The 27,264-nt window shown below is 39.0% G+C and overlaps 1 protein-coding gene across 1 annotated transcript; it reads right to left on the bottom strand.

The window, feature by feature from the left end:
- LOC120193923 (probable serine/threonine protein phosphatase 2A regulatory subunit B''gamma) lies at positions 1–23,230 on the bottom strand. The gene is made up of 13 exons (XM_039196346.1): positions 23,077–23,230; positions 18,460–18,557; positions 17,652–17,897; positions 17,229–17,515; positions 5,242–5,347; positions 5,048–5,138; positions 4,451–4,592; positions 4,148–4,295; positions 3,848–3,957; positions 3,291–3,447; positions 864–989; positions 624–774; positions 1–462 (listed from the first exon to the last, which is right to left on the bottom strand). Exons 1-12 carry the CDS (start codon positions 23,126–23,128, stop codon positions 634–636), a joined length of 1,704 nt encoding a protein of 567 aa, XP_039052277.1. The 5' UTR covers positions 23,129–23,230; the 3' UTR covers positions 1–462; positions 624–633.
- Between the last annotated feature and the right edge of the window lie 4,034 nt (positions 23,231–27,264).

Raw genomic sequence — 27,264 nt, 5'->3', positions numbered from 1 at the left:
TAACAAACAAAAATTTTGAATTTCACAGATAATTAAACCAATTGCTTAACCTATGTTCACAACAGCACAACTAAAACTGAATAACTAGACCATGACCTGATCCAAACCAAAATTCCTATGCTCAACAATAACATTAAAAGCATGAAACGAATGAACCGGGACATGACGGAGGACTAGACGGACTTCCGTTGTATCTTTGAAATTGAGAGTGGGTAGGATAATAAATATCGTTCAGATCTGTTTTAAAACTGGATGTTGATCAGTACCTCCCAGCAAAAACTCATCAATGCGGGAAGGGGGTTAGATAAAGTAGAGCTCCACTTGCGATATTCATCATGTTTGATTGAACCGTGCATGTACAAAGGCCTGAAAATCCATCACCGGTGGTTGGGAGTACATCCTAAATTCCTCCAATGAGACCGATATAAGCTTCCTCGTTGATTCGAGGCAACATTTCTCTTTCTGGTGCCCAGTATAGAAGAAGTTTGTTGAGCTCCTCTGAGCACCTGTATAGACGATTAGATCATGGAATATAAGCATTGATATAAGAAGTTAATAGACATTTATTCCGAATTTGCATGAAGTTTAGGGTTGCTAGATTATAAATGTTTTGCTTGGCTTACCCTATTCAACTCAGAAGGGAGCCTCAAGTGATTCATCCCAAACTTCAGCACTTCCATTAGAGGCATCTTCAACATCATCTTCCATTGAAAGCCTAATATATTCTCGATGTGCAAAACGGCCCCATTCTGTCAACGTAGGATTTTCACGCTCCTGGTTCGTTCCAACATAAATGAGGATGTTATCAAAAGTTGCAATTAAAAGTAAAAAAAAAAGTGCTGAAAGTGTCTTGAGACACTTACCTGACGAATGAGGAATGGATCACGAGTTTCATAGGCCATGAATTTGTTAAGATTGAAAAGGATATTGAAAACACTTCCAGAAAGTTTAGAACCTTTCAAGTCACGCAGCATGATAAAACTCTCATTCTGCAAATAAGAAAATTTCAATGGTCAGAAATGGCAATAACAAGATTCACTGGGTTAGTTGGTCTAATGTATGCAAATCAAAGAATGAAGGGGGTTTAGGAGTTCTGAATCTCAACTTGATGAATAGAGCGCTTTTAGGGAAATGGTCGTGGAGGTTAGCCAATGATAGGGATTCTATTTGGAGGGAAGTTATTTGTGCTAAATATAAACTGTATTCTTCTTTATTACTGTTTGACAGTAAGACTCCACCAAAAGTTTCCTGGATTTGGAGATCAGTGCTTAATAATCATTTCAAAGAAGACTCTTTTGACTCTAAGTTTAGAAGCATGTGCAGTTCTCAAGTTGGTGATGGTAAAATTATTCGGTTTTGGCAAGATATTTGGGCTATGGATCATCCTCTTCTGGTCATTTTCCCCAGGCTGTTTTCTATTTCCTCAAACAAGAATGACAAATTATTTGAATTTGGTGATTATAACCCTTTGGGATGGATTTGGGATGTGACGTTTAGAAGGAATTTGAATGATTGGGAGTTTGAACAGTGATCTAACTTGATGGCTGTCATTTCGAATTTTACCCTATCTATTGAAATTTCTGATGGGTTGATTTGGAAAGGCACTAGGGATGGGGTGTATACTGCAAGATCTTGTGTTAATCTCGGTTCATCGGGTTCTTTAGGATCGGAGGAGGTCTATTTCTGGAAGAAGATAATTTGGAGGGGCTTGTTACCTCCAAGAGTGGAGACATTTCTTAGGCAAGTTGTCCTTGAGAAGCTGGTTGTTAAGACAGAATTAGTCAAAAGAGGAGTTAGGTCATTGAAGATCTCTTATGTCCTCTTTGCAAGATGGTGGAAGAGTCTTCCTCCCATTTATTTTTCTCTTGTTCGGTTGTGTGGTCGTTATGGAACAAATTTATGAATTTTTTGAAGATCAATTATGTTTTTCATGCTAATGCTAAAAGTTTTCTCCTAGTTTGGGATGCTTTGAAGACTAACTCAATATATGGTCACTTATTCCAAGGGTTGTTCTTTGGACCACTTGGAAAATTAGGAATTTTATTGTGTTTGAAGGGGGAAGTTAGATCAGGCTGAATACTTCTTCTTAGCAAGGTTTAGGCTTGCTTCTTGGTTCTTAGCAAAGCATAAAGAGGCTTATATTCCTAAGGATTCTCTTATATCTAATCCTTCCTTAGGGGACTCTTGTTCTACCTATTCTAATCCGATTGTATCTATGTTTCCTTGGTCTCCTCCTCCTAAGGGTTTTGTCAAATTGAACGTTGATGCTGCTACTACAAGTGATTGGCAGAAAAGTGGGTTAGGAGGAATTCTAAAAGATTTCTCAGGATTGATCTTAGGCTTTTTCAAGGAGTCTATTGGTCCAAGGCCTCCGACCTTGATGGAATTAAGAGCTATTCAAAAGGGGTTATTATTCTTTGTCTCTTTTCGAGAGCGGATCAAGGATCGTTTGATAATTGAGAGTGACAGCAAGGTGGCAGCAGATTGGATTAAAAAAGTTGAATTATGTCCAGATGTTTATGCTTTTATTGTTAAAGATATTGTTCATAGGCTTAAAGTTTTTGAAGGTGTTATTAGATGGGTTAATAGGACTGCTAACCTAGAGGCAGATGCATTAGAAAAGGATGGAATAGGTTGATGTATGTGATGTTGTTTTGGGATGTTTTTTTTAGGTTTCTTTTCCCATATAGGGAGTTTAAGGATGTTGTACTTTCTATGTACTATTCTTGATTTTAATGAAATTTAAAGGCACTCTTTTCCTCCTTCCGCTGATTAAGGAGCTTTTTACGAGCTCCATTAATCATGAAGGTGGTTTTTAACGAGGCCTCTATTCTTATAAAAAATGGTTAGAAATGTAAAGTGGTCCGCCATCATTACGTGTATAATAAAAGAGCATTCAATGGAAACTTGGCTCCTAAAACCCAATCCAGCATATGGTAAAAAGTTGTTCATGGTATAATTCTCAGAGCCTTAAATGACGCAAAATGATATAGTTATAAAGCAGCCATGAATAGCCTGCTTCAGAGGAAATTTAAGAGACAAACTGATCTCCCAACAATTTGATCAGACCGAAACATGGCTACATACATTCTCATTTTGAGAAGGGGTCATTTGAGTGTATCTAAATAGATACTATGTTTACATATGGATCCCTATGTCATTACTATCACACAAATCTTTTTTATATTACAAGGGGAACTTAAGTATGAGGATTATTATTCATTCCAGCCATTTTGCAACATATTAAGCAGCCAAGGAGATGAAAAGGGAGCAATGATAAAATGGCAAACCTCCGGTTTAATCATGTCAATCATCTGACATAAGATGTCCTCAAAGAGAACAGGCCCCTGTGCCATGCATTCCATTCGGTGTAACTGCTCCTCATAAAAGAATTGCATTTCATTACGAGTTATAACTTCATTGCCATCCAAATCTATGCACTTGAACCTACAAGTTTAAATGTCTCAATCACTGGCTAGTAATAGCATGAAAATGTGATTTAGAATATACAATATCAGGAAAAACTAGAAAAAAATAGAGTTGCTCAGATATTCAATCTTAACGTGATCATTAAGAGCCTCCACCACCTCAAAACACAATGCTATTTCTAACCCTTCGATAGCAGGGGCAGAAAGCATTAAGGCAAATATATCTAAGATACTGAGAAATGCAAAAAACAAAAAAGTTATTGCCAAATTTTTAGGGGGATTTTTTCGAACAAGTGAGTTCATATGAAATATAGGTGTAATTACTTCGACATTAAGCATGTGAGCTATCAAAATGATACTCTGATCATAAAATCCATTATGATACCCTTAAGTCAATAAAGAAAGCGCACAAAAAATACCAATACTCAAGACTAGGCTCGGATGACTTATCCTCCTCTGCAAGGATGAAGTAAACAAAATCTTCATACCCCATCTTTCCTTCAACCTTACCGGTAAACTTTCTGGGAACCTAAGATGACATGGAAGCATTAAAAGAGTGAAAGTTCAAAATTAATAAATAAATAGACAAATGAATGAAACAGAAAACATATAAAAAGGGAATGGTGGAACATAAATGTTCAATCAAATAAAAAACTTCTTTGACCAGGTAGAATGTGGTCTGGACCAAGGAACAAAAATATCAACAGACTCGGACAAACCTGAGAAAATATTCTATCGACAATTCGGTAGGTAAGCGCATGGTTACCATATCTGATAAGGTTCTCCTTGTCAATCAAGAAATCATGATCTGTATCCAGCTCCCAAAACTTGCAGTATATTACATAAAAATGCTCGTACGAAAAGTAACTGCGCATATGATGATAATCATTTCGAAAGATGATGAAAAGATGTGTACCAAAAAGCAATTATATAAACATGCATGTAAGCTTGGGGAATTTGAAAGAAAAATGAAAGTCAGTGTCATACTCTATATATTCCAGGAGATTCCGTCAAATACTTGCCTCAAAACTTTATTAATGTCCTCTTCCTCATCAGCATGTAGCATGGCTTCAATCAAGTTCCCACGTTTCAACTCTCTAAGAGTGAGTTGACCATTTCCAGATCTATTTATGTAGTAGTATATTCTGTATATGACAGTTTCAGCTGGCCATGTGCAACAACAGTTGTATTAATATTTGGAAGCACTGTGGCAATCTGGACTATAAAACAATTGAAAAACACAGAGATAGAGGTTTATGTTAATGTTTAAGCATTAGTAAACAACATATAGAATGAGGCCCTAACATGGTAAGACAGTATCAATATGCTGTAATGCATCAATAGGTGTAAGATATTTTAATTTCCTTTTCAATTGCACAATTATACACAATTTACTATTTCGACTCGTACAGTCACCAATTTGTCAACAATCAGTCATTCTAATATGATCATATGAACATAAGATTATTTTACATTAAACTAAAAAAACGATATTATAAAATGCCTTGGATATCGTAAAAGGAGGGGGTTATGAAGAGTAAAAAAAAATCATAGCATCCAAAAATATCCAATTTCAGTGAGAAAACAGTCAAAAGAAATCAAACATATGAAAAACAAACCATATCTGTCCTGAAACTCAGGTGTACTCTGTAAGAATTCCAACCCTGGATGAGTTGCCAATAGTTCTTGGAGTAAAGGTTTGAAGTCCTCCTGACAGATTGAAAAGTACAAAAGAAGATAAGCTTGAACAAGGACACACAAATATCAACCAATATTGCAGTTGATTTAAGCAATGTCAAAAATGTATAAGAACCTGAGCAAGGTATTTGAGATCTGGTTTCTTTAGTATGGTATAAACTAGGGTTGCTATATCTTTTGTCAGCATGTTTCCATTGACCCAATAATCCACAAATGCATCCCTGAAGATTAAGTAAAAATAAGAAAAAAGGCTACTAGTAGAAATAGAGTTTTCCGGTTCTGGTAAATAGGGTTTTTCGATTCTGAAATTATTTTATTCAAAGAACAATTGTATATTACACAAGAGGATACATGAGATTTTTAAATATATGAATTAGAGTCCTAGATAAGATAGGAGTCATATTTTCTACAAATTAGGAGATAGATTTAGAGATAAGTTAAGATAGGATTCAAAGTTTAACTTAAACACTCTTACACTCCCCCTCAGGTGTGAGAAATGTATGGGAGATGCATATACCGTTGGACAATTACGAGTGGGTCAAGCGTTCATTAACAGGGATATTGAAGTCATCCTTCGAGCAGGATTCATTAAAGGAAGCTTTGGAGATACAGGGTGTGGGAGTTCAAATATCCAGATGGGGCTAACATGGAATGCCTGCATTATTACATTCAATACGGTGGATGAGTTCTCATATGTATGGATGAATAAAAAAATGAGTTGTTATTATGCTTCGATTGGTTAGCTCCTATGCTGAATGATAAAGGAGTTCCGATGGCCCTTTGCCAAGTAGAGATGCTTGGAATGCCTCTATTGTGCTGGAATGAGAATTTCATTAAGAAACTTACGAGGAAGTGGGGTAGTTTCGTTTATTTTGATGAGGATTCAAAGAGAAGTTCTGATCTTTCGTCGGCAAAAATACTGCTCAGGGTGGAAAGCCCTTTTGATGTCCCTGAAGTAGTTACAATAGGTTCCTATGGCAGATCGTTTAAAGTTAAAACAGCGTTGGGGTCAATCTTGAAAAAACCAGAAGAACCGGCTTGGAAGATGGGTGAGAATTTTTCAAAAAAAAAAGAACAGTAGTTTTTCCCGGTCGATGGAGGATAGACGGGTTCCTATTCTGGCAACAACTGTCAACCATGATTTATCAGAGGAGTCCAGGTTTAAAGTCATATCTTGGTTGAATAATGGACAGAATATTGGTGTTAATGGAGTTAGTGGGGGACAAGTTCCCTCGATCAATTCTACTTCAAAAACATCTAATTGTGGGCTGTCAGTTTTCTTTGGAAAAAAATGAAAATCAGAGTGGGAATCACGTGGGTCTGGGATTGAGGAAAACAATTTGCACGGATGATAAAGCACAATCTGTTGACAATGGAGTTGTTCTGTCACCAATTAAGAAATTAGTTCTTACTGGGCCAAAATATAATCCAAAGTGGGTTGTGGGGAAAAGTTTTATACCTCAGCCCAATAACAGTTCAACTATTCCAGTGGAAGCAGCTGAAGTGGGTGTTGCAAGTTGTTCGAAAGATACTACAGGGGGCAGAATGTTGTAATTCAAAGTGAAATGGAGGTTGAAACGAATTTGGAGCAGACAGTAGGGTCGACAGGTGGTGAAGGGGTACAAGTTTTCAATACTAAATATTCTGAAATCCAAGAGAGGGGGAAAGCTAATGATGAACATAGGGCTGGTTCAAAGAAGATGAAGGTGGTAGAGGATGATTATCAGTTGGAACTTAATGCCAGCAGCATAAAACAAAAAACAGAAGGAAAAAAGGTCATCAGTTCTAAAAATTCTGTTCATTTGCTGTCTCGCTCAAGAAGTTTTGACAATCACAGGAGATTAAGGGTTGCTCCAAGGCGTTCTGGCAGCGTGTGCTCGGGGGGTGAGGTTTCTATTACTTTTCACGATAGAGTTTATAGAAGGGTGATGAGAGGTAAGGTCAGAGTTACTCCGGATCAAGAGAGTGATGCTTCAGATTATTCAAACGATGTTGTATCTGTCAGGGATGGGAATTATTTTAATTCGACTGTAATTCAACAGGGTAGCTTGTCACCAGATTTAGAGTAACATGGCTTTAACGATCCTTCTGCTGGAAGAAGTTTGGGTGTTAGAAGTATGCAAAGGGAGGTAGAAGGAGTGCATTACGTGGGAGGAAGTCCAAGCTCTAATTCTGGAATTTCTAATAGAAGAGCTAGAAGACTTTTGTTAAGGGAAGCTCTAGAAAGAGTGAGCATTTCAACAGCTTCCTCTGCAGCCTTTTCAGATTTATTGGAGGAAGCACTTGTTACCTGGGAGATAAGTAAGCTGTTGGGGATTTCTTTTAAGCAAGGTCAACAAACCTTTTTGAATAAGATTATTAGTTTGGAGGAGGATTTGAGATTCGATGGGGGTTTAGATGGATGATTTTTTTATGATGAAGTTGAAACTATCCATAGTTACATGGAATGTTAGAGGTTTGGGTAGAAAAGAGAAGCATAGGGTTGTTCAGAGGTTAGTTTCTAAATACTATCCTCATTTTCTTTGGTTGCAGGAAACAAAATTGGAGAAGATTCCTAGATCTTTTCTTAGAAGAAAAGGGTTAAATTATTTACAAGGGATTATTGAGTCTCCTTCGATTGGTTCATCAGGGGGACTTCTGAGTTGCTAGAATGATAACTATTTTGAGCTGGAAAATCAGTACTTAAACAGAAGATTTATAGCTATATCAGGTAGGTTCCGTGCTAATAATTTCAGATGTAGATTTATTAATGTGTACAGCCCTTCGGTTGAGGAGGAGAAAGAAAGTTGTTTTGAAGAGTTATGTATGTTCATAGGTGGTCACAATGAACCTATTTGTATAGGAGGGGATTTTAATGTTTTCCTTCATGAGGAAGAGAAGATTGGTAGAGCTGAAAAAAGGAATTCAATGAGGATCTTCAGTAAATTTCTTCGACATATTGGTCTAATTGATTTGCCCTTGAATGATGGAAGGTTTACTTGGTGTAACAATCAAGACTCTCCGACTTATGTAAGACTAGACAGATTTTTGGTTGATTGTCAATTCATGGCTGCTTTTCCAGATTTAGTTCAGTTATTACTGCCAAGGTCAGTGTCAGACCATAATGCAGTTATAATTGAAAATGGCGGTGTTAATTGGGGAATTAAACCTTTTAAACTGTTCAATTACTTGATGGATGAAGTCGAATTCGTAGATTTGGTCAGCTCTTCAATTCAAGAAGGTAAGGAGAATCAGAGGAATGCTGGAATTTTTAGTATTATGAAAAAAACCAAATCTGCCATCAAAGATTAGGCAGGGAAAAGAGATAAATTTCCAATAGCTATAATTTTAGAAATAGAAATGAAGATTCAGAAGTTAGAATTGGTTGTTCAACAGGGGCAAGCTGGGTCCAATGGTGAGAAAACAACTGAGTTGAAGGTGTTAAGGACAGAATTATGGAGGCAATATAAGTTAGAGGAGCAGATTTGGTTCCAGAAATCAAGATCGAAGTGGGTTGAAGATGGGGACAGAAATACCAGATTCTTTCATACTTGCGCTTCAGTTAGGAGGAAGAGAAATGCTTTAAATGCTCTGTATATTAAGGGAAATGTTATTCATGACCCAAATGTTATTAAGGCCACTGTCAAAGAATACTTTTTTAAGGCTTTTAATGAACAGACAACCTTAGAAGTGGAAGATATTGAGCTGGATTTTTCCAGTATCTCATTAGAACAGAATTTGTGTTTGGAGAAAGAATTCACAGAGGATGAGGTTTGGGAATCTTTAAATTCTTGTAATAGCAATAAAGCTTCGGGACCAGATGGTTTAAATTTGGGCTTCTTCAAAAGATTTTGGCATGTCCTTAAGGGAGACATTATGAAGTTTTTTAAAAATTTCTACTTGGGGAAAGATTGGGAACATGGCATTAACCACACATTTATTACTCTCATTCCAAAAAGCTCAAACATTGGTGACCTTGATGATTATAGGCCTATTAGCTTAGTTGGTGGATTATATAAGATCATTTCTAAGTGTCTCTCGAGGAGGTTACGGAGTTGTATTTCTGATATTATTAGTCCTTCACAGTTTGCCTTTATTCCAGGCCGAGAAATTTTGGATTGTTCTGTAGTTGCTAATGAAGGTGTTGATTTTTGGAGGAAAAATGGACTTAAGGGATGTATTTTCAAGGCTGATTTCAGGAAAGCATATGATTCGGTTGATTGAGATACTTTATTACTAGTTAAGGAGAAAATGGGATTTGGTTCCAAATGGAGAGGTTGGATAAAAAAATGTATTACCACAGCTTCTGTTTCTGTTTTAGTTAATGGAGTGCCTTCGAAAGAATTCCCAATGGCGAAGGGATTAAGACAGGGATGTTCCTTATCCCCTTTGTTGTTTAATTGTATAGGTGAACTTCTCAACTTATTGATTCGAAAGGCTGTTGCAAAGGGGCTGTTTTCTGGTTTGGTTATGGGTAGGGTAGAGGGGACCTTTAATTTATCTCATCTACAGTTTGCGGATGATCTCATTATCTTTTGTGGGGCTTCAAAAAAAAGATTCTTAATGTGAAGAGGGTGCTTAGAGTGTTTCAAGTGATTTCGGGTTTATAGCTTAACATGAAGAAAAGCAAACTATTTGGTGTTAATGTGAATGAAGAAGAAGTTCAGGTTTGGGCAAACACATTCGGCTGTTCAATAGGCAGATTTCCTTCTGATTATTTAGGGCTTCCTTTGGGGGCTACTAGAAATTCTACAGCTCTTTGGAATCCAGTGGTTAATAATTTCAACAAATTATCTGAGTGGAAAGCTTCTTCTCTTCATTAGCAGGATTGGTTTTGATCAAGTCGGTTATGTGTTCGCTTCCAACATATTACCTATAATTGTTTAAGCTTCCTTCTTCGGTTCTCAAAAACCTCAACTCTATAATGTCAAATTTCTTATGGGGATGGGTAATGAAAGAAGTAAGATTCATTGGGTTAGTTGGCATAATGTGTGCAAATCAAAGTTTGAGGGGGGCCTAGGTGTTTTGAATCTTAATTTGATGAATAGAGCACTTTTAGAGAAATGGTCATGGAGGTTTGCCAATGAAAGAGAGGTTGTTTGGAGGGAATTTATTTGTTCTAAATATAAGCTGGATTCTTCTTTGTTAATGTTTGACAATAAGATACCACAGAAAGTTTCTTGGATTTGGAGATCGGTGGTATTGAATCATTTCAAAGATGACAATGTAGGCTCAAAGTTTAGAAGCATGTATACTTTCCTAGTTGGTGATGGCATTTTTATTCGGTTCTGGCATGACATTTGGGCAATGGATTATCCCCTTTTGATCATTTTTCCTAGACTGTTTGCTATGTCAACAAACAAGATGGGTAAGTTATCTGAATTTGGGGATTATAGTTCAGCCGGCTGGATTTGGGATGTGCAGTTTAAAAGGAACTTAAACGACTGGGAATTAGAGCAGTGGTCGAATTTGATGGCTGTTATTTCGACTTTCTCCCTTTCTAGGGAAACTTCTGATGGGATGATTTGGAAAGGTAATGGGGATGGAGTGTACACGGCTAAATCAAGTGTTAATCTGTGTTCATCAGAATCTTTGGGATCGGAGGAGGTCTTTTTTTGGAAGAAGATCATTTGGAGGAGTCAATTACCTCCTAGAGTGGAGTCCTTTATGTGGCAGGTTGTTCTAGGGAAACTGGTTGTTAAGACACAACTTATTAAAAGAGGTATTCAAGGAATCGAAGATGTGTTATGTCCTCTTTGCAAGATGGAGGATGAGACTCCCTCGTATTTGTTTTTCTCTTGTTCGGTGGTGTGGGCTATTTGGAACAGATTTATGAATTTTTGGAAGATTAAACTGCCTTTCATGGCAATGCTAAAAGTTTTCTCCTAGCTTGGGATGCTTTGAAGTCTAATTCTCTAATATGGTCTTTTATTCCATGGGCCGTTATTTGGACTACTTGGAAAATCAGGAATTTAATTGTTTTTGAAGGGGGGAAGTTAGATATGATAGAATTCTTTTTCTTAGCAAGATGTAGGCTTGCGTCTTGGTTCCTAGTTAAGAATAATGAGGTTTCTATTTATAAGAACTCTCTTATTTCAGATCCTTCTATAGGGGACACTTGTTCTTTCCATTCTAATCAGATTGTTTCTACTTTTCCTTGGTCTCCTCCTCCATTGGGGTTTGTTAAACTTAATGTTGATGCTGCTACTACAAGAGATTGGAAGAAAAGTGGGTTAGGAGGAGTTTTGAAGGATTCTCCTGGATTTATTTTAGGCTCTTTCAAGGATTCTGCTGGTCCGGGGCCTCCGACATTTATGGAGCTAAAATCTATTCAAAGGGGTTCGTTATTCTACACTTCTTTTCGAGAGCGGATCAAGGAGCGTTTGATTATTGAAAGTGACAGCAAGGTAGCAGTGGATTGGGTTAGGGAGGTTGAATTATGTCCTGATGTTTATGCTTATATTATTAAAGACATTGTTCATAGACTTAATGTATTTGAAGGTGTTATTAGATGGGTTAATAGGACAGCCAATCTAGAGACGGATGCCTTAGCTAAAGAAGGAATAGGCTGAATTTATGTTGTTGTTTTTGATTGTTTAGGTTTATTTTCTGCTCCTAGTGTTCTGTTTGAGGTTTTCTAGATGTACCTTTTGTAACTTCTTTTGTTGAATAAAATCCTAAGGCGCTCTTTTCCTCCTTCTGCTGATGAAGGAGCTTCAATACAAGCTCCATTAATCATGAAGGGGGTTTTTAACGAGGCCTGAATTCCTTATAAAAAAAAGCTTGGATGTAATTTGATCAAAGGTAATCCTTGGAAGTGCATTGGTCAATACATCTGCTAGCTGGTTTTGTGAAGGGACGTAGTTTAGTTTCACAGTTCCGCCATTTACTTTTTATGCAATAAAGTGTATGTCGATCTCCACATGTTTTGTTCTGTCGTGGTGCACCGGATTCTTTGCAATGTTTATCGCAGATTTGCTGTCACTCTGAAGTTCAAAATTGTTGTTGTCGCACATCTCTAGTTCAGTTAAAAGTCTTTTAGCCAAATTCCTTCACACATTTCGAGTGCTATTGCTCTATATTCTATTTCTGCACCGCTTCTCGAGACTACTAATTGTTTCTTGCTTCTCCATGTCAGTAGGTTTCTCCACACAAATGAGCAGTATCCCGTTGTTGACCTTCTATCTGTTAATTCTCCAGCCCAGCTTGAATCTGAGAAGATTTTAACTATTTTGTCTTCATGTTTTCTGGAAATCAACCAATGCCCTGGTGTCATCTTTATATATCTTAAGATTCGATTAACTGCCTCCAGATGTTATTCTCTTGGATCATTCATGTATTAACTAACAATGCTAACAGGAAAAGTAATGTCAAGTCTAGTTAGAGATAGATAAATGAGTTTACCAACTAGCCTCTAATAATGTTCCTTATTTACCGGGTTTTTATCTTTACTCAATTTCAAGTTAACTTCCATAGGAGTTTCCGAGGGCTTACAATTAGTCATTCTAGTTTTAGAAAGTAAGTCTATAATATACTTTCTTTGATTTATGACAATTCCTTCTCGTGATCTCGCTACCTCAATGCCTAAGAAATATCTCAGAGTTCCCAAATCTTTGGTTTCAAACTCTTTTGCTAGTAATGTCTTCAACTTCTCGATTTCTACCAAGTCATCACCTGTGATGATGATATCATCAACGTAGACAATCAAGATTGACTTCTTCTTATCAGGAGCAGTTTTTACAAACAGAGTGTGATCGGATTGACACTGTTTGTAGTTGTCTTGTAACATTACCTTCGTGAATCTATCAAACCAAGCTCGAGGTGATTGTTTTAGACCATATAAGGATTTCAGTAATTTACATACCCAGTTATTTCCATAATGAATTTCTGGTGGAACTTGCATATAAACTTCTTCTTCAAGATTACCATTGAGAAATGCATTTTTTACGTCTAGTTGGTAAAGTATTCAATCTTTGTTCACTGCCAAGGATAATAAAACTCGAACAGTGTTGAGTTTTGCAACTAGATCAAAGGTCTCCTGATAGTTAACTCCATAAGTCTGAGTGAACACTTTTTCCATAAGTCTAGCCTTATATCTCTCAATTTTTCCATCTGCCTTGAATTTCACAGTAAAGACCCATTTACAGCCGACTGGTTTCTTGTCTTTAGGTAGATCAACAATGACTCAGGTTTTGTTATTTTCTAGAGCTAAAATTTCTTCTTCAACTGCCTTCTTTCACTCAGGACTTTTTAATGCCTCCTCTATGGTCTCTGGAATGTGAATATGATTAACCTGTGAAAGTCTTAAAACCAAACATTAGTTTCCCATAAGCAACAAATTTACTAATAGGATGAGTTGTACATCGTCTAACTCCTTTTCTTTGAGCAATTGGTAACTCGTTGTATCAATTACCACATTTAACTTACTTTGGTCACTATCTCCTTTGTATGTCGATAGGTTTAAACCCGGTTCTGGCTCTTGACAATGCATTGGCTGCGGTGTGAAAGGTAGGGCTTGTTTGGGTCGTCTTTTGTGGATGAGAATATCGGTACATGGTATAGGTGTTTCATGAGAGTCGATGGGATTAATGGATTGGTTTTCATTATCAGATGTGGTGGTGTTAGGAGGTTGTGGAGTGGTAGGTTTTTTAGTAGAAGATGGACTGATGGGTAACTTAGTAATAATCGATAAAAATTGAAATTCAGACTCACTCTCCCCCTGGATTTCGATTTTTGACAAGAACGGTTTATTTTCTTGAAAAGTGACATCCATAGATGTGAAGAACTATTTTGTAGGAGAGTAACAACGATAACCTTTCTGATGGGATGAATAACAAACAAAGACACACCAAATTGCTCAAGGATCAAGTTTAGATTTATAAGGATTGTGGTCATGAACAAATGCAATATAACCAAGGACACAAAGAGGGACAGAAGAGGTAAAAGATTTGAAGTGAGAGAATTTAGTGGAAAGGATATCCTGTGGACACTTAAAGGCGAGAATATTACTAGGCAAACGATTGATTAGAAAAGTAGTTGTTAAGAGAGCCTCACCCCAAAGGTATTTCGGAACATTAGAAGAAAAAATAAGTGCTCGGGTTACCTAAAGAAGATGATGAATTTTACGTTCGACGACCCCATTTTGTTGTGGAGTGTCAACACAGGAAGTGAGGTGGACTATTCCGTTTTCCTGGAAGAAGGATCCCAATGACTGAGAGAGGTATTCCCCACCATTATCAGATTTAAGGATGCCAATGGAACTTTGGAATTGTATTTCAACCATTTTGTGAAATCGTTTGAAGATGGTACAAGACTCAGATTCGTCCTTCAGAAAAGTCCAAGTGGTACGAGAGTGGTCGTCAATAAAAGTAATAAACCAACGAATTCCATGTAAACTTGTCCGTGAAGGTCCCCAAATGTCACTATGAATTAAGGAAAAAGGTTTAGGCAAGCGAGATGAGGAAGGAGGATAATAACTCCAAATGTATTTTGCAAAAGAGCAAATGTCACAAGAAAATGATACGAGATTTTTATTAATAAATCATTTGGGAAACAATTTTGCAAGATAAGAAAAAATTAGGTGACCGAACCTAAAATGCCATAACACAATGTTGGCAGTCGCATCTGTTGGAGAAACTAAAACAAAAGAAGAGATAAATGGTGCAGGTGAGTGGTTGGGAATGAGAGTATAAGGAGGAACGTCAAGGATGTAGAGTCCACCACGACACCTAGCATTGACAATCACCATCCCCAAGGTCAAATCCTGAAATTCACAATAAACACGAGTAAAATGAGAAGTACAACCTAAATCGGTAGATAATTTGCTAATTGAAAGAAGGTTGCAAGTCAAACTAGAACAAAAAGAACATTAGACAGAGTAATGTAGCTATTAATGCAAACTGAGCCACTACCCTTAACCGGTGATAGGGAGCCATCAGCAGTACGAACACTGCATGAGATACCATTTTTATGAAATGTGGAAAGTAAACTAAAGTTGCCTATCATATTATCACTTGCTCCAGAATCAACAATCCAAGAGACACCTTGGTGAAAGGGATAAGAAGGTAAAAGGAGAACTACCTTCACTAACAGTGAAGACAGACTTGGACTCGGTAGCAGGAGGAATCCGTAAATGACCAAACATATGTCGTAGATCGTCCAGTTGTTAACGAGAAAAGAAACCACCCTCCAATGTCATTACAACAGAGTTACCATGAGATGGACACGAGTAGGATTTTGATGGAGTTCAGTTGGTTGGACGGCCATGGAGCTTCAAACACTTATCACGAACATGACCAGGTTTCTGACAGTGATCGCACCAGGGACGACCTTTCTTGATACGGGTGTCACTGGATGAATGGGTATTTAAGGCAGAACTTTCAACGGGTGGAGGAAGCATCAAAGAGAGGCAGCTTTCTTAGCAGCGAACTTCAAAGAATACCTCGCGAAGAGACAGAAGAGGCTTGATGCCCAGAATCCGACCACGAACATCATCAAGAGAGACGGACAGTCCCGATAGGAATTGAAAAATACGTCGTTTTTCAAGTAGCCCTTTGTAGAGTTTGGCATCTGCAGCAGTTTGCCAATCGGGAGACTCAAATAGATCAATTTGCTGCCATAAGTGAGACAACTTAGTGAAATATTGGGTAACAGTAAGATCGCCCTGCTTCAAGTCATTTGTTCGACATTCAATGGCAAACAGAGCGGACGAGTTTTCCTGATTGGAGTACATCTTCTTGGTAGCGTTCCAGATTTCTGAGGCATGGTGTAGAGCATGAAGTTCACGCTAATGTCAGGCAGCATAGAGTTGAGGAGCCAGGACATAATCGTGGTGTTCTCGGTGAGCCAAGTGTCGTATTGGGTGTCAGAGGGATCGGGGACGAGCATATTGTCAAAAAAGATATTGTTGTTTCCGGCGACTGGTGATGAACAGACGCACGGATTGAGACCAGACAATGTAATTCTCACCATTTAGACGATGACAAGTAATGGATGGGGAAACCGAGTCGGAAAGAGACGACTGAACAATGTAAGTTTCAGCCTCGGGATGGCAAGTCAGACGAAGAAGGATAAGCCATGACTGGCAAGGAATTGAGAGCTCGGGATACGCCGTGAACTAGCAGGGAATACTGCTATAAGTGACAATCGGAGATTTGAGGAGATCGGCGCTAGGATGAGTGTCGAATGGGCTGTGCGACGAGGAGACAGTGTTGGCCGAATAGTTACCAACAGCGGCGGAACAGGTACAAAACAACGAAATGGGAAGGGATGTCGCTGTGATGAGGGCAGCGCTGGACCGGTAGCGCGACAAGTGCAGTACGGCGAGGAGAGCAGTGTTGCGACAGAAGCGGCACTGTTGTGGTTGCACAGCAAGGAAGACGAAGCTGTGAAGGAGAGGTGATGCGAAGAGGGTGGTGCTGCGATGCGAGGAGAACAGGGTTGCAATAAGGACGGTGCTGCAAAGGGTTCGACGATGGGAGAAGAACAACTCTGTGATGGGTGGTGTGTTGAAAGGATTTCACAATTGGAAGAAAGGCAGTGCACAGAAAGCACACCGATGGTCAGAAGGATGTCGAACGGCAACGGTAGCAAGGCTGGGATCGACGCCGACGACTAATACCATGTAGAAATAGAGTTTTTTCGGTTCTGGTAAACATGGTTTTTTGATTCTGAAATTATTTTATTCAAAGAACAATTGTATATTACACAAGAGGATACATAGGATTTTTATATATATGAATTAGAGACCTAGATAAGATAGGAGTCATCTTTTCTACAAATTAGGAGATAGTTTTTTAGATAAGTTAGGATTCAGAGTTTAACTTAAACACTACTTACACTATCTATTCTAGAATGAAATGTATTAGATCACAGCTGAAAAGCAACTACCAGGAGAAACAGTATGAGATTAGGAGCCAGATTCTAAACTAGCAATTTAAAGTTATAACACATCATTCTCCAACAAGGCCCAGCATGATTGAGCACCTCACCACAGAAAAGGAATCCAAACATAAAATGATAAAACTCTCATTTTTTTTCTAAGAAATTTCCTAACAGTTTCAAAGAATATGATGGAACTAAGATAAAGATATAAAATTCACTTCCATGAACAAGAAAGCCCACCTTGTAACCAAACCAGTGCCATTAACATCAATTTTTTTGAAAAGTGGCGTGGAGAAAAATGAAGGCAGCTTGCAGACTTCCTTGGTGACAAGTTTGAAATCTGAAAATTTTAGAAAGTAAAACATGAATATCAAATGAGTACCAGAAATATCAGTCAAAGCGAAGCACACATGTTTCTTACGTGGCAGCTGTAGTCCATCAGGGTGGCCAGCAAAGAACTGACTGATTTGAGACATGCATTGTTCTTTTAGATCATTTGGAGGTGGACGACCATTTTTAAAGTAAAACTGGATGCAGTTTCAAGTACCAACATAATAAGTTATCACAACTTCGGGATAGAAATGAAAATATAGCACATAAAACACAAGCAAGGACAACAATGGCAAAAGAAAAATATCATATCAATTAAAAAAAGATCCAAACCTGAGGTATAAACTCTTTCACGGGTTCGCTAACTACTTTCAGTGGAGAACCCAAGTTTGAAGGACCGGGCCTTTGTTTTGTTGTTATACGAGGGGAATCAGATGTACTTCTTGGTGAAAGAGGAGGAGCACTGCCGGCAGGAAACATGGAAGGTAAAGAATGGCTTGAGGGAGACCCTCCACTGGAAGCATTTCCAGGAACGTTCAAGGGATTACCTGCCTTTGCATCATTAACCAATGATGTTACCTAGCAAAGCAACAAGAATTAAATGTAATAAATTACATGAATTCCATATTCTCTGCTTCAAAAGATGCTAATGAGTGAAAATTCAAAACACCATATTTAAAAGCAAAACACCATATTTAAAAGCAAAACATAGCTTAATCATTCAAGATTAGACAACAGCAATTACTGGATACATAACTTAAAATCGATTTGCAGAGAAAACTAAACGCAACCAATGTAAGATAAGAGTCCTTAACAAAGCCAGCTGGAAAATTAACAACAAGATGTTACCATATTCTGTTTGCATTGATTTAATCCATTATATATCTAAGTAATGCGGAATTCAGATAAATATACGCATAATGAACTAATTAAAGCATGTAACAGGCGCAAAATAATGCTTAAAATAATCATAAGAAATACTCTTTTAAATATAAAAATAAATAAAATTTACCATCAAATTACCTAGCAATGATCTAACTTGTACAATGTTAAGGCAACAACAATAGATCATTTTCAATTCAAGTATCAAAATTCAAATCAAACATAACGAAGATCCGGAATTAGAAACCGAAGAGTATACCAACTTGATAGCGTCGGGAAGCGAAAGCCACTGATCGAAAAGCTTTTGAGTGAATTCAGGATAGGATTTGAGAGTTAAAGGAGACATCTCCTGGAGATGTGTTATGTATGGCTCATAAAAAGTCTCGTTGTGGGGTTACGAATTATGTGGGTTGGGGGTGTGGGGGCGCAGCCCCCGCGGTACGGTACAGGGTTGATTTTGTAATTATGTACCAGGGTTTTCTATTATAACTAGAGATGTAACCTAGACCTAAAATATCATTGAATAAAACTTCTAGCGCCGCCTAGGCACCGAGGACGTAAGCACATTGCCGAACCTCGTAAAATTCTCGTGTTCTTTCGTTTTCTTTACCCGTTTTCGTCAACAATTGGTATCAGAGGTCAGGAGCAAAATTCGAAGTCGCGAAATTCGATGGCCAGGGTAACTTCGGATTATGGAAAACGAGGGTGAAGGATCTATTGGCGCAGCAAGGGATCTTGAAGGCTTTGCGACCTACAAAGCCGGCGTCGATGGATGAGGAAGATTGGGAAGAATTGCAGCAGCGAGCGGCAGAAACCATACGATTATGCTTGGCAGACGAGGTCATGTATCACGTCATGCATCTATCGTCTCCAGACAAAATTTGGAGGAAGTTGGAAAGTCAGTTTATGTCCAAATCCTTAACGACAAAACTGTATCTGAAGCAGCGGCTGTATGGGCTGAAGATGCAGGACGATCACGATTTGGCGCAAAACGTGAATGTCTTCAATCAAATCGTTTCTGATCTGGCTCGGCTTGATGTGAAAATTGAGGATGAAGACAGAGCGATGATTCTGTTGTGTTCGTTGCCTTCCTCTTACGAACACATGGTGACTACTCTTACATATGGGAAAGAGACTATCAACGTTGAGGAGATTACTGCAGCCTTGTTGGCTCACAACCAGCGGAAGCAGAATGCAGGGGAAAGCTCTCAAGCCGATAGCTTATATGTCAAGGGTAATCGAGATCGTGGACGGAAGCCAGAGAAGGCAGGGTCCGGGAAGCGGAATTCCAGATCCAAATCCAGGGATAAGAAGACGATTCACTGTTACAAGTGCAAGGAGGCGGGACATATGAAGCGAGACTGTCCGAAGTTGAAAAAGCAGACCGATGAGAAGCGTGATGGCTCATCCAAGTCTGTGAACGTGGTCGAGGATGATACTTCTGATTGCAGTGAGGGTGATATGCTTTCTATTTCAACGACACAATTGACGGATGCTTGGATTCTTGATTCTGGATGTTCTTATCACATCACGCCAAATAGGGAATGGTTTTCGACATACAGGCCGGTTAATTCTGGTTCGGTTTATTTGGGTGATGATCGATGTTGCAATATTGTTGGTATTGGTGATGTCAGAATTAAGATGCACGATGGCTCCGTTCGGACGTTGAGTGGTGTTCGACATATCCCAGACTTGAAGAAGAATTTGATTTCCTTGGGCACTTTGCACAAGAATGGTTTTATCCCTAAGGCTGACGAGGATAGGGAAACCATTCGGATTGTTAAAGGAGCATTGACTGTGATGAAAGGCAAGATGACTGCAGGGAATATCTACAGATTGTTAGGGAGTACCGTTGCAGGTGGAGTTCACTCTGTTGAGTCCTGTGATGATACGACAAAATTGTGGCATATGCGCCTTGCTCATCTTAGTGAACGTGGTATGGCAGAATTACACAAGAGAAACTTGTTGCATGGTGTCAAAAGCTGTAAGCTCGATTTTTGCAAGTATTGTGTTCTTGGTAAACAGACTAAAGTCCGTTTCAAGACTGCGAAGCACACAACTCAGGGATTCTTGATTATGTGCATTCTGATGTATGGGGGCCTTCCACGACATCGTCTTTGGGTGGATCTAGGTACTATGTTACTTTTATTGATGATTTTTCACGGAAAGTTTGGGTGTATTTTTTGAAACAGAAATCTGAAGTTTTTGAGAAGTTCAAGCTGTGGAAAGCTGAGGTAGAAAACCAAACAGGACGAAAAATCAAGTGTTTGCGGTCTGATAATGGTACGGAGTACACAGATTCACAGTTCCTACAATTCTGTAAGGAGCATGGGATTCAGAGGCATTTTACAGTGCGCAAGACACCACAACAGAATGGTGTTGCGGAACGAATGAACAGGTCGTTGAATGAAAGAGCCAGATGTTTGCGGTTGAATGCGGGGCTTCCCAAACACTTCTGGGCTGAGGCTGTTAACATGGCGTGTTACCTTATCAACAGATCGCCAAGGGCATCGCTGGCTGGGAAAGTTGCAGAAGAGGTATGGACTGGTCATGATGTTAGTTTTGATAACTTACGGGTTTTTGGTTGTCCTGCTTATGTGCATGTACCTGCTGATGAGAGATCTAAACTTGATGCAAAATCGAAGGAGTGCATTTTTCTGGGTTACAAGAAAGGTGTCAAAGGATTCAAGTTCTGGGATCCAGTTGCGAAGAAAGTTGTGATTAGTAGAGATGTCATTTTTGATGAACAGTCTATGTTGCAGCAGAAGCAAGACACGACAGTGGTAGATTTCGAGCAGTTTCCAGTTGAGAAACCAGAAACTTCTCAACCGACTTCTGGTGGTTCCACTACGGATGATTTGCAGGATTATAGTCTCGCCAGAGACAGGGTGAGACGGACGAATATAAAGCCTCCGAACAGATTGGGTTTTGAAGACTTGGTATCTTTTGCACTTACTGTTAGCAATGATGATCCAGTTACTTTTCATGATGCCGTTACTAGTCAGGAAAACGACAAGTGGATGGCAGCCATGGTTGAGGAGATGGAGTCTTTGAATCACAATCGCACATGGGAGTTAGTTCCCCTTCCTGAGGGTAAGAAGCCGATTGGTTGCAAATGGGTGTATAAGAGAAGAAACCAGCAGTAACAGAAAAAGAGGGGGAGAAGTTCAAGGCTCGTTTGGTAGCGAAGGGTTTTTCACAGCAGAAAGGAGTTGATTATGATGAAATCTTTTCTCCTGTGGTCAGGCACACTTCAATCCGAGCAGTACTTGCATTGGTGGCTAGTTGGGATTTGCATTTAGAGCAGATGGATGTTAAAACTGCTTTTTGCATGGTGATTTAGAGGAGCAGATCTACATACGGCAACCTGAAGGTTTCACTCAACCTGGAAACGAGCATTTAGTTTGCAGATTGAAGAAATCTTTGTACGGGTTAAAACAGTCTCCGAGACAGTGGTATAAACGGTTTGACTCCTATATGATCAAGATTGGCTACAACCGATGTGAGTATGATTGTTGTGTCTATGTTAAGAGCCTTGATGATGGTTCTTTTATTTTTCTATTATTGTATGTTGATGATATGTTGATTGCTGCGAAGAACATGGATGATGTTATCGGTTTGAAAACTTTATTGAGTCAGGAATTTGATATGAAAGATTTAGGTGCTGCAAAGAAAATTCTTGGAATGGAAATTTGCAGGGACAGAGACTCAAGGAAACTGCGGCTATCTCAACGGGGTTATGTTGAGAAAATGCTAGAAAGGTTTGCGATGAGCAGCGCGAAACCAGTTGGCACTCCATTGGCGAATCACTTTAAGCTCTCATCAGAACAGTGCCCTAAGACAGATAAGGAAGCTGAAAATATGGCAAAGGTTCCGTATTCTAATGCTGTTGGCTGCTTGATGTATGCGATGGTATGTACTCGTCCTGATTTAGCTCATGCTGTTAGTCAAGTTTGTAAGTACATGTCTAAACCTGGTAAGCAACATTGGGATGCAGTCAAGTGGATCTTTCGGTACTTAAAGGGTACTGTGGGACATGGAATTGTTTTTAGGAGTCAGCGGGATAATCCTTTGGTTGTAGGATATGTGGATTCAGATTATGCAGGTGACTTGGATAATAGAAGATCTACGACAGGGTATGTGTTTACTCTTGGTGGAGGGCCTATTTGCTGGAAGTCTACTGTTCAATCTGTCGTGGCACTATCTACAACTGAAGCTGAATACATGGCAGCGGCTGAAGCTGCAAAAGAAGCTTTATGGCTTACTGGTTTAGTGAAGGAGTTGGGTGTTCAACAAGGTGGAGTTCAGTTGCTTTGTGATAATCAAAGTGCTATTCACTTGGCTAAGAATCAGGTGTATCGTGCTAGAACTAAACATATTGATGTAAGGTTCCACAAGATCAGAGAGTTGGTTGCATCTGGAGAGGTTTTGTTTCAGAAGGTACATACTGATGAGAATGCCGCTGATATGTTCACCAAGCCAGTTACGACAGACAAGTTCAAGCATTGCTTGGACTTGTTGAATGTTTCGAGTTGTTAAAGAAGCAAGGTAACCCAACCCACATTGAAGTTTCCAAGGGGCAGGATATTCGCCAAGGTGGAGATTTGTTATGTATGGCTCATAAAAAGTCTCGTTGTGGGGTTACGAATTATGTGGGTTGGGGGTGTGGGGGCGCAGCCCCCGCGGTACGGTACAGGGTTGATTTTGTAATTATGTACCAGGGTTTTCTATTATAAATAGAGATGTAACCTAGACCTAACATATCATTGAATAAAACTTCTAGCGCCGCCTAGGCACCGAGGACGTAAGCACATTGCCGAACCTCGTAAAATTCTCGTGTTCTTTCGTTTTCTTTACCCGTTTTCGTCAACAAGATGCAATAGCTCCACATCCAAACACGCTAAATCTCCAACAATAACAGCCTCCATTTTCTTTTCTTTGCATAACCAAAACACAGCTCAACCAAAACTTTCCGCACAGATCAAATGACAATCAGTTTCCAAAAATTAATCCCCTATTAAGACAGCTGATGTAAGCTTAGTAAAATAGTTTTAATAAATTAATAAAAAATATGAATAGAGAAACTTCGATTTAGAACTAAAAAACGTAGAACATCCTAGATCTTCATTGCGGAACGGAGCTCCAATTTTGTTTTCAAACAAAAAAAATTATTTTGAGAGATGAAAAATCGATGCGATTCAAGAAGGATATTAGCTAAGAAATTGCAGAGATTTGAATAGCATTTAGTAAATTATTAATAAAGAATATAAAATGTTTTTTCCTGAATAAATTAAGAAAAAAGAAATTACAATTTCTCCTTCGTCACGCGTCGAGATTACATTTAGAGAAAATAACCTCAGTGACCAAAAAATCTCATATAATATACGATTTTAACCAACTTTTTTCGGATTTGCCAAAATGACCAACAAAATCGCAATGCGATCGCTAATTCGCAACGCGATCTCCATTATCGTAAATTCGCGTTGTATTTTCGCAATGCGATAGTTGAAAATCGCGTTGCGATGGTCTACAATATCGTTGCGATTTTCCCAATTCGCAATGCGAATAAGTAAATCGCAACGCGAATTGGGAAAATCGCAATGCGAATAAGTAAATCGCAATGCGAATTGGGAAAATCGCAATGCGATACTTACTATCGCAATGCGATAATACAAAATCGCAACGAGATACTTACTTTCGCAACGCGATACTGACTTTCGCAACGCGATTTACATAATCGTAATGAGATTTTCAAAGCGCCATTAGTATCTTGGCCAAGTATTTTATTTTTAAATTCCAAACATGAATATTAATATATTGGAACACTGAACTGTCCACAGTATATCCCGTAATCGCAACTCATAACCTAAAACCTAAAATCACAACTCAGTCCCATCTCCATCTCTCACTCTCTCACCCATCTCCGACGAAATCTGTCCCCATCTCCGGCGAAATCCGTCTATCTAAATCTCTCAGAGTCACCCTCACAATCAGAAATGGAAAATCAACCAAATCAACCAACGAGGGTTAGTTTTTTAATTATTTCTTTTTGAAATTTTTGCATTATTATTAGGTTTTTCATATTGAAATTGATGATAAGTTTACTGGTAATTTCAATAATAGATTAACCATTTCACTTAGATTGCTTATTAAATCAACCAAGAATCGCAACGCGAAATGCAAATCGCAACGCGATTTTAGTTTCGCGTTGCGATTCTCTCGTTGCGATAGTCATTTTCGTGTTGCGATTTTCATTTTCAGAAACTATTCTTCTTCTGCAAATTGAAACTTGAATGAATTGCATTACTTCAACCAAAAAACAAAGACAAATACGAAATTCACAGTGTTGCATATTTAAGTTTGAAGAATAAACTACTACTATTTATGTTTATTATTGTTTTTGGTATATCTTCACAGTGTAGTTTTTGGTATATCTAATTTAGTATGTTTATTGTTTTTGTAGAACTTTTATTCGGCTCAATTGACCTTGAGAAATAAAGTCAGCCTGGCCAAAACAATTGCGTCGAAGCTTTCACCTGCACAAAGAAAAATGTTTGAGGATACATGCTTCGGGCCATGGCTGAAAGTACAACATCCCGGTGGAGATGCGATGTTGACACCTGTTTCTTCAAACCATGACTAGAGATCTACCAGAGACTATACAACGTCGTGATGAAGAGATATGGTTTGATTTTCCACCGGCGTATACGTGTTTGGGCGGGAGGAGTTTTGCTTAATCACGGTCTACGCTTCGGACACGATGATGTAGGTCGGTACACTAGACACATACCCGCCCATCATGGCTATCCCGGGTTTTTCCTGAGCTGGAGAGGCCGAGTCTACACGTAGAAGACCTGACAAGATTTTTGAATAATAAAGATGGTTTTATTCGGATGGATGACGTCGACGTTGTCCGAGTATGCCTTCTAATTCTTTTGCATGCCGGCTTTTTAGGCAGAGAGGCCAGACAACCTATTCCAAATGATCTAATCAAATTGGTAGAAGACCTAAATGCGTGGAACCTGTTTCCGTGGGGCTCGTATTTATGGAAAGCTACATGGAATAAGTTATCGTCTGCCTTGGATGATCGAAAAAGTTTGCATGGCGATGGTTCCAAATACACTTTGACAGGCTTTATTTGGGCCTTTAAGGTAAGAATTTTTATATAATGTTTCCAAAATTATAAGTAATTATTTAACAATTACTAATGTTTGTTATTATATTGTTTGTATATTTGGATATTTGAGGCCTTTCCCGCCATGAAGACATATGCAATAAAAACTTCAAATAATATTCCCATGGCTATTTCCTGGAAGAGGAAACGAACCTTGCAATGGGAAGATTTACTACGGTATACGACAATAAATAATGTAAGTTAACATAAATACTACCATATGTTTATAAACAAGTTATTACTAGTACACATTTAACTTTGTTTGAGCTTTTATATTGTTAGGAGGCCAACACTCCTCTACAGAGGCTGACACCCACGGAAGCTGAGCTTGCCACTGATTGGTGGCAAGCTAGTAAGCGTTTTTTTGATGGAACGGTTGATGAGCAGCCTCCACTTCGGGAGCCATCACCTCGCCCAGAGCTATCACCCCACCCAGAGCCATCATCTGATCGACCCGGCTATACACCTCCACAACGACAGCCATCACCTATTCTGTCACATCATCGAGCCTCTTCTCCACCATCACCACAAGATAGGCGACCGGAAAAGATGCCACGACGTTTATCTCCATGTTCTCCACCTCCACCTCAATGGGATGAGTTAGGGGAGTTACGTGATGAGGTCAATTCCTTGCGTGAGGAGGTCGGTACTTTACGCAAAGACGATGGTGCATGGCGTGTTGAGGTGTCTACATTACGCGGTGAGGTAGCCGCTCTACGTGAGATGGTAGCATCGTTGCAGAATGAGGTTCATACTCTACGCAACGAGGTAAGTTTAATATTTTTCATACTTGTAATTCATTCGGTTGCTGCCAATCTGTTTTTGTTAGTATTTGTTTTTGGTTTTGTTTTTGTCTTTTGGTTGAAGTAATGCAATCCATTCAAGTTTCAATTTGCAGAAGAAGAATAGTTTACTTTCGCAACACGAAATGACTATCGCAACGCGGAAATGGCTATCGCAATGCGAAATGAAAATCGCAACGACAAAATCGCAACGCGAAATGAAAATCACAATGCGATTTGTGTTTCGCGTTGCGATTTTGTCGTTGCGATTTCATTTCGCGTTGCGATTTTGTCGTTGCGATTTTCATTTCGCATTGCGATAGCCATTTCCGCGTTGCGATAGTCATTTCGCGTTGCGATTTTAAGTTTCGTGTTGCGAAAGTAAACTATTCTTCTTCTGGAATGTTTATATATGTTGTCCTTTTAAATGTTTATATAAGTGCTTACTTCTGGAATGTTATCTGAGCATTTTGTGAACTGTGATAGAATAATGATTTGGGTGAATACAATGCTAGTTTGAAACATATTTGTCTTTGTTTAATATCATGTCTGTTTATTTACTGATTTATGTATTAATTTTTTTAGCGGCCCGATAAGGTGGATGCTTTACGTCGGGTTTTCCTTGCATGACGGAGTTCACGCATCAGACGGCGTGGATGTGCTATTACGTCTCCGTTCACCCCAATGGTGCGAAGACTCCGCAAGAAGAAGCCCGACTCACCGGTCATCCCTCAAGAGTCCCCTCCAATCGTTCAAGAGGCCCCTATTCTCACTCAAGATTCCCCCCCACCGTTCAAGAGGCCACTGTCATCGTTGAAGAGGTCCCTCCCACCATTCCAGAGCCCGATTCACATGGGGTAATATATCGAAGTATTGAGAAACCCCCACCGGTTCCGGACATGATGGATGAGAGTTGGCTCTCGTATGAGTTACCGGCTAGTACCCTTCCGGTATCTGAAGTGGAGAGGAGACAACTACCGGAAACAATTGTGGATAATACCCTTTGGGCTAAGACCGCAGTTGATTTTTATCTACATGAGCGGAGCCAAGGGTGTTACACTGACATCAGCAAACTCAATGATGAAATGTTTTTGTTGCTTGATCGGTC

This window comes from Hibiscus syriacus, unplaced genomic scaffold (assembly GCF_006381635.1).
Source record: "Hibiscus syriacus cultivar Baekdansim isolate YM2019G1 unplaced genomic scaffold, ASM638163v2 tig00004355_pilon, whole genome shotgun sequence".
Lineage (NCBI taxonomy): Eukaryota > Viridiplantae > Streptophyta > Magnoliopsida > Malvales > Malvaceae > Hibiscus > Hibiscus syriacus.
The sequence above is the reverse complement of the archived record's forward strand: the minus strand, read 5'-3'. Positions and strand labels throughout refer to the sequence as shown.